Source organism: Phyllobates terribilis, unplaced genomic scaffold (assembly GCF_046119375.1).
Source record: "Phyllobates terribilis strain yellow unplaced genomic scaffold, ASM4611937v1 Scaffold_1__5_contigs__length_1240528914, whole genome shotgun sequence".
NCBI lineage: Eukaryota > Metazoa > Chordata > Amphibia > Anura > Dendrobatidae > Phyllobates > Phyllobates terribilis.
In genome coordinates this window covers 382,239,687-382,255,697 of record NW_027362761.1, presented here as the reverse complement: position 1 = coordinate 382,255,697, position 16,011 = coordinate 382,239,687, and the positions used below count along the sequence as shown (strand labels likewise).

The 16,011-nt window shown below is 56.3% G+C and overlaps 1 protein-coding gene across 6 annotated transcripts in view; it reads right to left on the bottom strand.

Moving 5' to 3' along the window:
* Positions 1–11,072, bottom strand: part of LOC141264079 (uncharacterized) — a 127,310-nt gene extending 116,238 nt beyond the window's left edge. For all 6 annotated transcript variants that reach the window (XM_073676422.1, XM_073676423.1, XM_073676424.1 and 3 more), the window contains exon 1: positions 10,921–11,072. In XM_073676422.1, coding sequence (XP_073532523.1) covers positions 10,921–11,013 — 93 coding nt within the window. In that variant the 5' untranslated portion in view covers positions 11,014–11,072. The remainder of the gene's footprint in view (positions 1–10,920) is intronic.
* Positions 11,073–16,011: the final 4,939 nt, after the last annotated feature.

Genomic DNA, 16,011 nt, shown 5'->3' with positions numbered 1-16,011 from the left:
GACCACAGCACAGTCATGAAGGCACTATACTTTTTTAACTTTATTAGATCCCCTAGAGGCTAATTGTAAAGGTGCTTTCCACATGTTTTCTGGCCCCCTTCCATATGTCCATTATACAAATACAGATTGTGACCATGAATCACTGACCAGCCGTTTACCAAAAATAGCCATAGGCGGGTATTCCAGTGTATGGACAACCATCAATCAAAGAATTATGGTATATGTATTGGATTTACCCTAAAAGGGAATAAGTGTAAAACCACTGAATTTTGTCTACACAGATCTCCTCCTACCAATAGAGTACACATGGGACGTCTAATTGCACAGACAGGAATGGAAGTCTCATAATCAGGCCAAAACAAAAGTGCCATCCATACGACCATTTATTAGTGTCAGCTTCATGGTCTTTATAAAAAGCTAGTGCTTTCGTTTCTTGTAGAACACAATCTGAAGCCCTCCGAGGTCTCATGGACACTGCAGCACCAGAAGACATTTGGGGACAGTCAAGGAGGGGGTGCGGCATGAAACCTCTGACCAGATCCCACCATCGCGGTTACATGTCTAATGCCCAGTCCAGATGATTTGGCTGTTAGCTGAGAGCAGTAGCTGATCTCTATCCATCCACAGAAAAATTGCAGCATGTCAATTAGTGACTCAGACTTTCATTGCACATTTAAAGGGCTTGTCTGACCTTAGAGTCACTACAGACTTATAGAATATGTGTCTCCAGACTTATGAATCCTCACATTGCACACATTGCACGCTGTGAGGATTCATCGGGAGCTGCGGGTGCGTGACTACAAGTATGTGATTTGCATACATGCGATAATGTACCGACTAGATGGACGCAGCACTTGCATTGAGGGAGGATGGACACGTCTAGTTGGAATGTGGTCAGAAGTATGCAAATCGCATACTTACAGTCACATGACCACCTGCTTCCGCTGACGGAGTATCCTCACAGCACGCAGTGATGGCGATGTGATGAATAAGTCTGCAGTCACAGAGAGTGACTGCAGACTTGTAGCCTAAGGCCAGACAACCCCTTTAAACACTCTTAATGACAGGGGTACAATCTTGATGAATCTGAAACAAAATATGCAACAAACTGAGCATATAATACATACTTAGGCTTCATTGAAATGTCAGTGATTTTGCCGCATGAAAAGAATAAATAAATTGCAAAGCTTCTTCAACCTAATTGCAACATTAATCACGGACACAACCCAGATTGCAAAAGGACAGCATCCATGCCAGGGCTGTGGAGTTGCAGTCAGTGTCCATCTTCGTGGAGTTGGGATTCGTTGTCAGAGTCTGTATAAAATGGACAGACTCCGAAAATAAGTAATAAATTGTGTTCAGTAGTTCAGTGCACGATGTGCTGTAAATGTTTTCAGAAGAATGTGGGAAAGTTATGAAATGTCCTAGAAATGTCTGTTCTGTTCCTGATCTAAGGATCTCGGCTTTTAGTTGAGATGAATCTGTGCTGCACTTTATGTACACGCTCAGTAGTGAGGCCGGGCTGTGGAGTCGGAGTCGTGGAGTCGGGAGTCAGGGAAATTAAGGAGTCGGAGGTTTGGATTACCAACTCCACAGCCCTGCTTAGAAGAACCCGTGGCTGCTGTTTTCTGGCACAAGGTTAGAGGAGGATGGGTTTTTATAAAGCTGGGAAATTTGCATCACCTGGCCTTTCCTAACAATGATAGTGAACAAACCATAACCCTAACAGGCTAATTAAGGTCTGAAACCTTGCACCCATACTACATGGTATCACCCAATTGCAGTACAAACTGTACAACATCCACATTGCTGGGATATCCCTTTTCATTAAAAGTATTCCTGCTATGTAATCTTTTAGAAGAAAAAGTCTCCAGGACATTCAGTTCACTCCTCACCACAAGGATACAGTTATCTCACTACATAATTTACTCCACTCTGTGAAATGACAATTCAATTTGATAGAATTAATTAGTTTTCTATCAGAGATGTTAAATACCAACACTAATTAGCCGGGCTGCCGGCAGGTCCTGTGTGACTAATCTGCCGACTATTACTGTGCATTATCTGCTCCTATAGTTGGACTTGGATGGACACAGGAAAGTGTAATGTACAAGGCTGCCGGGAATATCAGACGCCTACTTCTAGAAACTTTTTAGCAAGAAATATAATTTTTGGGGATTCTGCAGGGAATGGGAACAAAGGTCACAGGAAACTTGGCATTATATTCTTCAGGAGTATATATACAGGGCGGCTCACAAAAATGTCAATGAGAGGTTCTACTTGATTCGTCTAAACAATGTTATTTTTCTCCATTTCAATGAAAAGTGATCTCATCCTTCCAAAATATTTTCGTGTGCCCTGTCCCATCTACCATAACAAAATGTGTCATATTCTGCACTGCAAAATCAGTAACTGAGCCCCAGCAGGCCTGCATTACATATTAGCAGAACTCTGATGTGGGGGAACTGTTGGATCACGTCCGGCGCTAGTCCCTGGCTGCAACCAAAACGTATGCACCTTATATACTGTATTACCAACCATGCAAACAATTGAGGCTTCACAAGGATAAAATACAGCGATGTCACAGTGCAGGCACAACAAACACATGGACATCACTGCAGGTATAATAAACCTGTGAGGTCACAGCACAAAGATAATGAATAATATTATTATACAATGATAATATACACAGTGACATCAGAGTAGAGGGATAACAAACACAGCAACATCGCTGCACAGGTATAATATACAGTAACATCACAGTACAGGTATAATAAACACAATGACATCACAGAGGAGGTATAATAACCACAATGGTGTCACAGTACAGCTATAACAAAAGCCAAAAGGCATACTGATGGAAAATATTCATTGTGAGACCCAATGGGGACAGTGCTGATAATGTCTGTGTAGCATCGGGGTCTCTGCCTCCTGCTAGGCAGAGACGCCGTCCCTCTCACCTTCCTGCTCAGCGCGCGGCGTCCTCCAGCGCTCCTTCCCTCGCTGCTGCCGGCGCGCGCTCCTTCCCGGGCACTGTGCTTAGGGCGCGCGCGAGCTCCCCCTCTCTTATAGGGGCCGCGGGCGTCGTCCTAAGGAGCCCCCGGCCAATTGCCGGAAGACTTCCCATATATAAGGCACCTCCTCCAAAATGGAGGTGCCCGAGCAAAGTTGTTTGCACTGTGTCTGATCTGTGCTTCAGCCCTCAGGTCCCGCTGCTAGCCTGATTTCTCATCCTGCCTGCCAGCCTGTTATCTGCCCGTTACCTGCCGAGCCTGCCAGCCTGCTCACCTGGAGCGCTCACCTGTTACCTGCCTGTTACCTGCCTTGGCTATCTGTCCGCTCACCTGGGAGCATCCGCCTGCCCTGTCTGTCAAACCGCTCACCTGGGAGCGTCCACCAGTTACCTGCCTGTTACCTGCCTGGTCTGTCAGACCGCTCACCTGGGAGCGTCCACCAGTTACCTGCCTGTTACCTGTCTCGTCTGTCTGCCCGCTCACCTGGGAGCGTCCACCAGTTACCTGCCTGTTACCTGCTGTGTCCGTCAGCCCGCTCACCTGGGAGAGCCCACCAGTTACCTGTCAGTCACTTGCTGTGACCACCTTCCTGGTAAACCTAAAGACTGCTACTTGCCCTGCTTTCTCGAACTGTGACCACCTGTCAGCTACCAGAGACTTCCGCCTGCTTGCCGTGTCCTTCCGCCATACCGGTCAGTCCCAGCCATCTGACCCGTGGGAGCCACCTGCTCTCTTACAAGGTCGTCCCCAGAGTAGCACCTGGTCCCTCAGCCCGGATCCTCCCTGGTCACGGTGTCGTTAGCTGCCGTACAACCAGGATCGGTTCGGGTGGATACTTAGTCACGCCCCTTTGGAGGTTCCACCACCCGGACCCGTAACAGTTTGCTCGGGCCATGGAACCCGGTGGCACCCAAGCTCCCTCGCTCTCTGACCTATACCAGGAAGTCTCCCGTCAGAGATCCCAGCAGGAGTTCATCCTGAACCACTTGCGGAATGTCCACTCCCGCCTGGACACACTGACTGCTCCACCAGCAACCACCGCTAGTTGCACAACCCGCACCCCGGCAGCGCCGCTGCCCATCAATACCATGGCATCCTGCTCCGGACCCCGGCTTTCTGCACCTCCTCGTTTCGGAGGCGACACCGCTCAAGCTCGGGGCTTCATAAACCAGTGCACCCTGCACTTTGAACTCTTGGCACATCACTTTACCACCGACCGGGCCAAAGTGGCTTTCATCATGTCCCATCTCACTGGGGAAGCACTGGCTTGGCTAAATCCCCTGTGGGAGAGAGGGGATCCCCTAGTATCCAACTTGTCAGCTTTCCTCACTGCTTTCCGGAAAGTCTTCGATGAACCGGGACGAAAGACCTCGTCAGCCTCTTCTCTGCTACGTCTCCGCCAAGGGAGTCTCACCGTAGGCCAATATGCCATACGGTTCCGTACCCTCGCTTCTGAACTTGCCTGGGATAACGAGGCCCTGCTGTCCGTCTTCTGGGAGGGTCTTTCCGGTCGGATTAAAGATGAACTTGCCGGTCGAGACATCCCTACCACCCTGGACGACCTGGTGTCACTTGCTACCCGGATTGACATCCGGTTCCAGGAACGTACCAAGGAGACCACCCGTGAGAGAAAGTTTCCCCGCCTTGCTCCTAACTTCCAGAGACCTGTCTCTTCTTCAGTCACTCCCCGGGCGCACTCACCCGAGCCCATGGAGGTCGACCAGACCAAGTTGGTAAAATCCCGTCAGGAGTCACGCCAGGCCGAGGGGAGCTGTTTCTATTGTGGCAGCAAGGAGCACCTGATCCGTTCCTGCCCGGAGAGGCCGGGAAACACCGGTGTCTAGGATCGCTCGAAGAGGTCGTCCTAGACAAAAGTAAGTCCTCTCCCTCCCTGACTTTGTCTGTCTCTCTCTCCTGGGGAGAGGATCGGCACTTTGAAAACGCTCACCTGGACTCTGGAGCGGCTGGGAAAATCATCTCCCAGTCTTTAGTAGAGAGATACCGTATTCCCACCAAGCCTCTCACTGAACCTTTGTCAGTTGCCTCCGTGGATGGTAAACTCCTTCCAGTACCCATCCTGCTCGTCACTGAACCCTTAACTCTGCAGGTGGGAATGCTGCACTCTGAGAAGATCTCCTTCCATGTGCTATCCGGACTCTCTCACTCCCTGTTGCTGGGTCTACCTTGGCTCCAGACACATGAACCCGTATTGAACTGGCGATCCGGCGAAGTACTCCGGTGGGGTCCTGACTGCCATAAGACCTGCCTGGTTCCGGTCCGCCCAGTTCGCCCTCCGCCTACTCCAGCTAATCTACCCGGTCTCCCGGCTCCATACTGGCCCTATGCGGACGTCTTCGGTAAAAAGGAAGCGGAGACGTTGCCACCCCATAGGCCATACGACTGCCCGATCGACCTGGTACCCGGCGCCACTCCTCCCCGTGGGCGTATCTACCCGTTGTCTGCGGCCGAAACCCAGGCAATGTCTGAATACATTGAAGAGAATCTGGCTAGGGGATTTATCCGAAAATCTACCTCCCCGGCTGGAGCCGGATTCTTCTTTGTCAAAAAGAAAGACGGCTCGTTACGTCCCAGTATACAGAGGACTCAATCTAATCACTGTGAAAAACAAATACCCCCTGCCGCTCATCTCCGAATTGTTTGACCGTCTCAAGGGCGCCAGGATCTTCTCCAAGCTGGATCTATGAGGAGCATATAACCTGGTCCGTATCCGTCAAGGAGACGAGTGAAAGACAGCATTCAATACCCGGGACGGTCACTATGAGTACTTTGTGATACCCTTTGGTCTCTGTAAAGCCCCGCTGTCTTTCAAGAGCTGGTCAACGACATCTTCCGTGATCTCCTGTACTCCTGCGTAGTGGTTTACCTGGACGATATCTTGGTCTTCTCTCCGGATCTCCGCACACACCGGAGGGATGTTCGTCAGGTCCTGCTTAGGCTCCGGCAGAACCACCTCTATGCCAAATACAAGAAGTGCCTCTTCGACCAGACCTCCCTTCCATTCTTGGGCTATGTTATCTCCCAGACAGGTCTACAAATGGATCCAGAGAAGCTCTCCTGTTCTAAAATGGCCCCGTCCAGAAGGTTTGAAGGCGATACAGCGATTCCTGGGCTTCGCTAATTACTATCGTCTTTTCATCCCACACTTCTCGTCCCGGACTGCTCCCATATCTGCGCTTACCCGTAAGGGGGCTAATCCCAAGGTATGGTCGCCTGAAGCCGAGGAGGCCTTCCTTTCCTTAAAGAGAGCTTTCGCCTCTGCCCCCGTCCTGCATCGTCCGGACTGTAATAAACAATTCTACCTGGAGGTTGATGCCTCCTCCTCCGGAGCCGGAGCGGTACTCACCCAAAAATCTTCTACCGGGAGAATGGTAACCTGCGGCTTTTTCTCCAAAGTCTTCTCCTCGTCTGAGCGCAACTACTCCATAGGAGACCATGAATTGCTAGTCATCAAATTGGCACTGGGGGAGTGGCGCTATCTGCTAGAAGGGGCTCTTTACCCGGTAATCTACACGGATCACAAAAACCTGGCATATCTCCAAAATGCCCAGAGACTCAATCCTCTCCAGGCCCGGTGGTCGTTGTTTTTTGCCCACTTCGACTTCATTCTTCATTTCCGCCCGGCGGACAAGAACGTCAAAGCTGATGCCTTGTCCCGGTCCTTCCTGTCGTCTGATCAAGAGGAGGAGCCTACGCACATCATTGACTCCTCCAAGGTGATGAATGTGGCCTCCTTGGATCTGACTCGTCTTCCACCCGGTAAGACGTTTGTAGCAGTACCAGATCGGGAGAGGGTTCTTCGCTGGGAACATTCTTCTAAACTAGCTGGCCATGCTGGCCAAAAGAAGACCTTCCAGCTCATTTCCCGGCATTACTGGTGGCCTACCCTGCGCAAGGACATTGTAGACTTCGTCGCGGCCTGTTCATCCTGTGCCCGTAACAAAGTTCCCAGACATCTACCAGCTGGCCATCTCTTGCCCCTGCCCGTACCTGCTGCTCCATGGCAGCACATTGATATGGACTTTATCACCGATCTTCCTGTTTCTGCCGGTTGTACAGTCATTTGGGTGGTCGTTGACCGCTTTTCTAAAATGGCCCACTTCATTCCCCTGCCTGGTCTCCCATCTGCACCCGAGCTGGCTAAAGACTTTATCCGCCACATCTTCCGTCTCCATGGCCTACCCCTCCACATTGTGTCGGATCGTGGGGTTCAGTTCACCTCACGCTTCTGGAGAGCCACATGTAAGCTGCTAGACGTCACCCTGGATTTCTCCTCCGCTTACCACCCACAGTCCAATGGTCAAGTGGAGCGGATCAATCAGATCCTGACCAGCTACCTCCGGCACTTCGTTAATGCCCACCATTCGGATTGGGTGGATCTCCTACCATGGGCCGAGTTCTCTTATAATAACTATGAGAGCGAATCCTCTTCCCAATCCCTGTTCTTTATTGTCTATGGCCAGTACCCCCGGATTCCAGTTCCTGTCTCCGCTTCTGTGGACAACCCCGCCGCAGAGTCTCTTGTCAGCGAATTTTCTACTATTTGGGAGAGTACCAGGTCCGCTCTTCTTCTGTCCTCCGAGCGGATGAAGAGATATGCTGATAAGAGACGTCTGGATCCACCTCAATTCCGTCCGGGAGACAAGGTTTGGCTCTCTTCCAAATATGTGCGGCTCAAAGTACCCTCCTACAAGTTGGGCCCTCGGTTCATCGGACCCTTCGAAGTCCTCAGGCAAATTAACCCAGTGGCCTACAAATTAAAACTCCCGGCCACCCTACGCATTCCCAACTCCTTCCACGTATCCCTCCTCAAACCCGTTGTCCTTAACACTTTTTCCAACAATCCAGGTACTCCTCCTACCCGGGTTTCTGCTGAGAACGTCTTTGAAGTGGAGAGTATCCTGGCCACCAAGAGGGTAAGAGGAAGAACCTTTTTTCTGGTGGATTGGAAGGGGTTTGGTCCTGAGGAAAGAACTTGGGAAACCAGGGAGAACATCAACGCTCCGCTTCTCCTTGAGAAATTTCTCTCTGGCCTAAAAAAGGGGGGGCCTAAAGGGGGGGTACTGTAGCATCAGAATCTCTGCCTCCTGCTAGGCAGAGACGCTGTCCCTTTCACCTTCCTGTTCAGCGCGCGGCATCCTCCAGCGCTCCTTCCCTCGCTGCTGCCGGCGCAAGCTCCTTCCCGGGCACTGTGCTTAGGGCGCGCGCGCGCTCCCCCTCTCTTATAGGGGCCGCGACCGTCGTCCTAAGGAGTCCCCGGCCAATTGCCGGAGGACTTCCCATATATAAGGCACCTCCTCCAAAATGGAGGTGCCCGAGCAAAGTTGTTTGCACTGTGTCTGATCTGTACTTCAGCCCTCAGGTCCCGCTGCTAGCCTGACTTCTCGTCCTGCCTGCCAGCCTGTTATCTGCCCGTTACCTGCCGAGCCTGCCAGCCTGCTCACCTGGAGCGCTCACCTGTTACCTGCCTGTTACCTGCCTTGGCTATCTGTCCGCTCACCTGGGAGCATCCACCTGCCCTGTCTGTCAAACCGCTCACCTGGGAGCGTCCACCAGTTACCTGTGCCTGTTACCTGCCTCGTCTGTCAGACCGCTCACCTGGGAGCGTCCACCAGTTACCTGCCTGTTACCTGTCTCGTCTGTCTGCCCGCTCACCTGGGAGCGTACACCAGTTACCTGCCTGTTACCTGCTGTGTCCATCAGCCGGCTCACCTGGGAGCGCCCACCAGTTACCTGTCAGTTACCCGCCTCGTCTGTCTGCCCGCTCACCTGGGAGCACCTGCCTGTTTCCTGCCAGCCTGCCTGGAGACCCTGCTGTCACTTGCTGTGACCACCTTCCTGGTAAACCTAAAGACTGCTACTTGCCCTGCTTTCTCGAACTGTGACCACCTGTCAGCTACCAGAGACTTCCGCCTGCTTGCCGTGTCCTTCCGCCATACCGGTCAGTCCCAGCCATCTGACCTGTGGGAGCCACCTGCTCTCTTACAAGGTCGTCCCCAGAGTAGCACCTGGTCCCTCAGCCCGGATCCTCCCTGGTCACGGTGTCGTTAGCTGCCGTACAACCAGGGTCGGTTTGGGTGGATACTTAGTCATGCCCCTATGGGTCCCTCCTTGCACCTCGGCACAGATGTTCCACCACCCGGACCCGTAACAGTCTGTAAAGCGTTGTGAAATTAATGGCGCTATGTGAGTAAAATAAGTAGATAAATGATGCCACATTACAGGTGTAATAAACAGCAACGTCACCGTACAGGTAGAGTAAACGGCGACGTCACCGTACAGGTAGAGTAAACGGCGACGTCACAGTGCTGGTAGAGTAAACAGCGACAACACCGCGCAGGTAGAGTAAATGGTGACGTCACCACGCAGGTAGAGTAAATGGCGACGTCACCGCGCAGGTAGAGTAAATGGCGACGTCACCGCACAGGTAGAATAAATGGCAACGTCACCGCGCAGGTAGAGTAAATGGCGACGTCACCGCGCAGGTAGAGTAAATGGCAACGCCACCGCGCAGGTAGAGTAAACGGTGACGTCACAGTACAGGGATAGTAAACAGCGACGTCACAGCACAGGTAGAGTAAATAGCGACGTCACAGCGCAGGTAGAGTAAACGGCGACGTCACAGTACAGGGATTGTAAACAGCGACGTCACAGTACAGGGATAGTAAACAGCGACGTCACAGCACAGGTAGAGTAAATAGCGACGTCACCGCGCAGGTAGAGTAAACGGCGACGTCACCAGGCAGGTAGAGTAAACGGCGACGTCACAGAGCAGGTAGAGTGAACGGCGACGTCACCGCGCAGGTAGAGTAAACGGCGAAGTCACCAGGCAGGTAGAGTAAACGGCGACGTCCCCGCGCAGGTAGAGTAAACGGCGACGTCACCGCGCAGGTAGAGTAAACGGCGACGTCGCAGTACAGGTAGAGTAAACGGCGACGTCACCGCGCAGGTAGAGTAAACGGTGACGTCACAGTACAGGGATTGTAAACGGTGACGTCACAGTACAGGGATTGTAAACGGCGATGTCACAGTACAGGGATTGTAAACGGCGACGTCACAGTACAGGGATTGTAAACGGCGACGTCACAGTACAGGGATTGTAAACAGCGACGTCACGGTACAGGGATTGTAAACGGCGATGTCACAGTACAGGTAGAGCACAGGGATAATAAATACAGTACATAGTCATGTCTAGGGTTGCCATCTTTTTCACCCCAAAATACTGGCAGACAACATAAAAGGATCCGGTGCTGAGGACGCAGCTTATCACAAGGTGACTTTACACAGCGATCTGGGAATCATTTATTAATAAGACAATTTAATCACTTTACTGACGGAGGCCAAAAGGATGTAATCAGCACACGGACACTGCAGCGCGGCCTAGGTGGGCATACTCTGCTCTCTACTCACAGGGCTGTACAGGCGGGCAGCGTGCCCATGGCAATGCCTGCTGGTGCCAATCCCACTTGGCCTGGCCCTGGCACTGCTGACTTCTATAGGGCTAGCTGGCCTGGCAAAGCTGTAATAAATAACACTGCCATGCACGTCTTACAATACAGCTATCCCGACTGTGCCAGTAATGTGCCAGTAATGTGCCAGCCAGGTGGCCCCGGGCACAGTGCTGTGACGCACACAGTGATCATGTTGTAGCACTACACGGGGATAGTGAACACTGTGCAATCATAGGAAAGGGTTACGCACACAGTGATGTCACCATCTGTACAGAAAGCACAGTGACATCACAGACCAGTGATGATGTCATAGTCATTGGTGAAGGGCGACAGTGATGTCACAGCTCAAGAATAAGGTATACCAATGATGTCACCGTACCATAGTGACGTCACTACAGGTGTAAAGAAGCAGCAGAGAGAATAAATCCAGATATTACCCTTGTGACGTCACAGCTGTGGTTACACCCGGCTCTACAGTAAGACATGACATTCTCGTGTCTATATCCAGCATGAGCTGCACTGGTCGCCATCCATCAGCTCCCACACACCGCACACAGGCTCCGGCCATGGAGGGACGGACGGAGGAGGCACTTACGTGTTCTCGGGCCGGGTGCACAGCTCTGCTCAAACTGCTCCAGAAACTTGTGGAGAAAAGTGGTCTCTGCGTCTCCCAGCAACGGCGAACGCCGGATGTCCCGGCGTAGTCATGGTAACGCGAGAGCGAGCGCGCTGATTGGTTAGAGCATGCTGCTGTCGCTTAGGGACATTGTGAGCGGTGGTTGTAGAAGCGCCAGACAGAGGTAGTTTACCCGCGCTGGGGAGTGAGGGACGGAGCATGGGGGGAGGGCAGGGAGAGTGAGGGACTGAGCATGTGGGGGACGGAGCATGGGGGGGACAGAACAGGGAGAGTGGGGGACGGAGCATGGGGGGAGTGAGGGACTGAGCATGGAGGGGACAGCAGGGAGAGTGGGGGACGGAGCAGGGAGAGTGGGGGACGGAGCATGGGGGGCACAGGGAGAGTGGGGGACGGAGCATAAGGGGGAGTGAGGGACTGAGCATTGAGGGGACAGCAGGGAGAGTGGGGGACGGAGCATAAGGGGGAGTGAGGGACTGAGCATGGAGGGCACAGGGAGTGTGGGGGAAGGAGCATAAGGGGGAGTGAGGGACTGAGCATGGAGGGCACAGGGAGTGTGGGGGAAGGAGCATAAGGGGGAGTGAGGGACTGAGCATGGAGGGGACAGCAGGGAGAGTGGGGGACGGAGCATGGGGGGGACAAGGAGAGTGGGGGACGGAGCATAGGGGGGAGTGAGGGACTGTGCATGGAGGGGACAGCAGGGAGAGTGGGGGACGGAGCATGGGGGGGACAGGGAGAGTGGGGGACGGAACATAGGGGGGAGTGAGGGACTGAGCATGGAGGGGACAGCAGGGAGAGTGGGGGACGGAGCATGGGGGGGACAGAGCAGGGAGAGTGGGGGACGGAGCATAAGGGGGAGTGAGGGACTGAGCATGGAGGGGAGAGTGGGGGACGGAGCATGGGGGGGACAGGGAGAGTGGGGGACGGAGCATAGGGGGGAGTGAGGGACTGAGCATGGAGGGGACACCAGGGAGAGTGGGGGACGGAGCATGTGGGGGACGGAGCATAGGGGGGAGTGAGGGACTGAGCATGGAGGGGACAGCAGGGAGAGTGGTGGACGGAGCATGGGGGGGACAGGGAGAGTGGAGGACGGAGCATAGGGGGGAGTGAGGGACTGAGCATGGAGGGGACTGCAGGGAGAGTGGGGGACGGAGCATGGGGGGGACAGGGAGAGTGGGGGACAGAGCATAGGGGGGAGTGAGGGACTGAGCATGGAGGGGACAGCAGGGAGAGTGGGGGACGGAGCATGGGGGGACAGGGAGAGTGGGGGACGGAGCATAGGGGTGAGTGAGGGACTGAGCATGGAGGGGACAGCAGGGAGAGTGGGGGACGGAGCATGAATGGGACAGCAGGGAGAGTGGGGGACAGAGCAGGGAGAGTGGGGGCCGGAGCATGGAGGGGAGTGAGTGAGGTGGGGGGAGGGGGGACGGATGGGAGTGAGGGACGGAGCATGGAGGGGACAGAGTATGGAGGGGATGGGCGAGTGAGGGACGGAGCATGGAGGGGATTGAGGGATGGAGCATGGAGAGAAGTGAGGGACGGAGCGGGGGAAGTGAGGGACAGAGGGCAGTGAGGAATGGTGGATGGGGCATGGAGGGGAGTGAGGGACGGAGCGGGGGAAGTGAGGGACGGAGCACGGGGGGAGTGAGGGACGGAGCACGGGGGGAGTGAGGGACGGAGCACGGGGGGAGTGAGGGACGGAGGGCAGTGAGGGATGGGGCATGGAGGGGGAATGAGGGATGGAGGAGGGGACGGAGCACGGAGGGGAGTGAGGTATGGAGGAGGGGACGGAGCATTGAGGGAGGGCAGTGAGGGACGGAGCATGGGGGACGGGGCATGGAGGGGAGTGAGTGAGGGGGGACGAAGCATGGAGGGGAGTGGGGGACGTTACACTGAGGGGAGTGAAGGACGGAGCACGGAGGGTACAGAGCAGGGAGAGTGGGGGACGGAGCATGGGGGGGACAGGGAGAGTGGGGGACGGAGCATAGGGGGGAGTGAGGGACTGAGCATGGAGCGGACAGCAGGGAGAGTGGGGGACGGAGCATGGGGGGACAGGGAGAGTGGGGAACGGAGCATGAAGGGGAGTGAGGGACGGAGCATGGAGGGGACAGAGCTGGGAGAGTGGGGGACGGAGCATAGGGGGAAGTCAGGGACTGAGCATGGAGGGGACAGCATGGAGAGTGGGGGACGGAGCATGGGGGGACAGAGCAGGGAGAGTGGGGGATGGATCATGGGGGGGACAGGGAGAGTGGGGGACGGAGCATGGAGGGGACGGAACACGGAGGGGAGTGAGGGACGGAGCACGGAGGAGAGTGAGGGACGGAGCATAGGGGGGAGTGAGGGACTGAGCATGGAGGGGACAGCAGGGAGAGTGGGGAACGGAGCATGGAGGGGAGTGAGGGACGGAGCATGGAGGGGACAGAGCTGGGAGAGTGGGGGACGGAGCATGGGGGGGACTGGGAGAGTGGGGGATGGAGCAAGGGGTGGACAGGGAGAGTGGGGGACGGAGCATGGGGGGGAGTGAGGGATGGAGCATGGAGGGGACAGAGCAGGGAGAGTGGGGGACGGAGCATGAGGGGGACAGGGAGAGTGGGGAACGGAGCATGGAGGGGAGTGAGTGAGGCGGGGGGACTGATGGGAGTGAGGGACGGAGCATGGAGGGGACAGCAGGGAAAGTGGGGAACAGAGCATGGGAGAGTGGGGGACGGAGCATGGGAGGAGTGAGGGACGGAGCATGGAGTGGACAGAGCAGGGAGAGTGGGGGACGGAGCATGGGGGGGACAGGGAGAGTGGGGGCCGGAGCATGGAGGGGAGGGGGGACGGAGCATGGAGGGGATGGGCGAGTGAGGGACGGAGCATGGAGGGGATTGAGGGATGGAGCATGGAGAGAAGTGAGGGACGGAGCGGGGGAAGTGAGGGACAGAGGGCAGTGAGGAATGGGGCATGGAGGGGAGTGAGGGACGGAGCGGGGGAAGTGAGGGACGGAGCACGGGGGGAGTGAGGGACGGAGCACGGAGGGCAGTGAGGGATGGGGCATTGAGGGGGAGGGGGAGTGAGGGATGGAGGAGGGGACGGAGCACGGAGGGGAGTGAGGTATGGAGGAGGGGACGGCAGTGAGGGACGGAGCAGGGGCAGTGAGGGACGGAGCATGGGGGACAGGGCATGGAGGGGAGTGAGTGAGGGGGGACGGAGCATGAAGGGCTGTGAGGGATGGAGCATGGGGGACGGAGCACGGAGGGCAGTGATGGATGGAGCACGGGGGAATGGAGGATGGAGGGGGGGTTTAGCATGGAGGGGAGTGAATGAGGCGGGGGAGGGGGGACGGAGCACGGAGGGGAGTGAGGGACGGGGCACGGAGGGGAGTGAGGTCTGGAGCTGGGGGCCGGAGCACGGAGGGGAGTGAGGGACGGAGCACGGAGGGGAGTGAGGTACGGAGGGCAGTGAGGAATGGGGGACGGAGCACAGTGGGGAGTGAGGGACGGAACACAGAGGGGAGTGAGGGACGGAGCACAGAGCGCAGTGAGGGATGGAGGGGAGTGGGGGATAGAGCACGGAGGGCAGTGAGGAATGGAGCACGGTGGAATGGGGGACGGGGCATGGAGGGGAGTGAGGGATGGAGCACAGGGGAATGGGGACAAGGCATGGAGGGGAGTGAGTGAGGGGGGGACAAGGCATGGAGGGGAGTGAGTGAGGGGGGGACGGTGCACAGTGGGGAGTGAGGGACGGAGCACTGGGGGATGGAGCATGGAGGGGAGTGGGGGATGGAGCACTGAGGGCAGTGAGAAATGGAGCACGGGGGAATGGGGGACGGTGCATGGAGAGGAATGAGTGAGTGGAGGACGGAGCATGGAGGGGAGTGAGGGACGGAACTGGGGGAGTGGGGGACTGAGCACGGAGGGGAGTGAGGGATGGAGCATGGGGAGTGGGGGATGGAGCATGGAATGGAGTGGGGGACGGAGCATGGAGGGGACGGGGGAGTGAGGGATGGAACATGGAGGGGAATGGGGGACTGAGCACGGAGGGGAAGGAGCATGGGGAGTGGGGGACGGAGCATGGAGGGGACGGGGGAGTGAGGGATGGAGCGGGGGAGTGAGGCATGGAGCGGGGGGAGTGAGTGGGGGACAGAGCACGGAGGGGACCGGCGAGTGAGGGACGGAGCGGGGGGAGTGAGGGACGGAGGGGCAGTGAGGAATGGGGGACGGGGCATGGAGGGGAGTGAGGCATGGAGCACGGGGGAATGGGGGACGGCATGGAGGGGAATGAGGGGGGGACGGATCATGGAGGAGAGTGAGGGACGGAGCACGGGGGGGAATGAGGGACGGAGGGCAGTGAGGGATGGGGGACGGAGCACGGAGGGGACGGAGCGTGGAGGCGAGTGAGGGACGGAGCACGGAGGGGATTGAGGGATGGAGGAGCATGGGGAGTGGGGGATGGAGCATGGAGGGGAAGTGGGAGTGAGGGACAGAGCATGGAGGGGAGTGAGGGACGGAGCATGGGGGACGGGGCATGGAGGGGAGTGAGTGAGGGGGGGGAGTGAGGGACGGAGCACAGAGGGGAGTGAGGGACGGAGGGCCATGAGGGATGGATCATGGGGGACGGGGCATGGAGGGGGGGAGTGGGGGACGGAGCACGGAGGGCAGTGAGGGATGGGGGACGGGGCTTGCAACGGAGTGAGTGAGGGGGGAGTGGGGGACGGAGCATGGAGGAAAGTGAGGAACGGAGCACAGGGGGAGTGAGGGACGGATTACGGAGGGGAGTGAGGGATGGAGCTCGGGGTAATGGGGGACGGGGCATGGAGGGGAGTGAGTGAGGGATGGAGCACGGGGGGAGTGATGGACAGAGCACGGGGGATTGAGTGACGGAGCATGGAGGGGAGTGAGGGACGGAGGGCAGT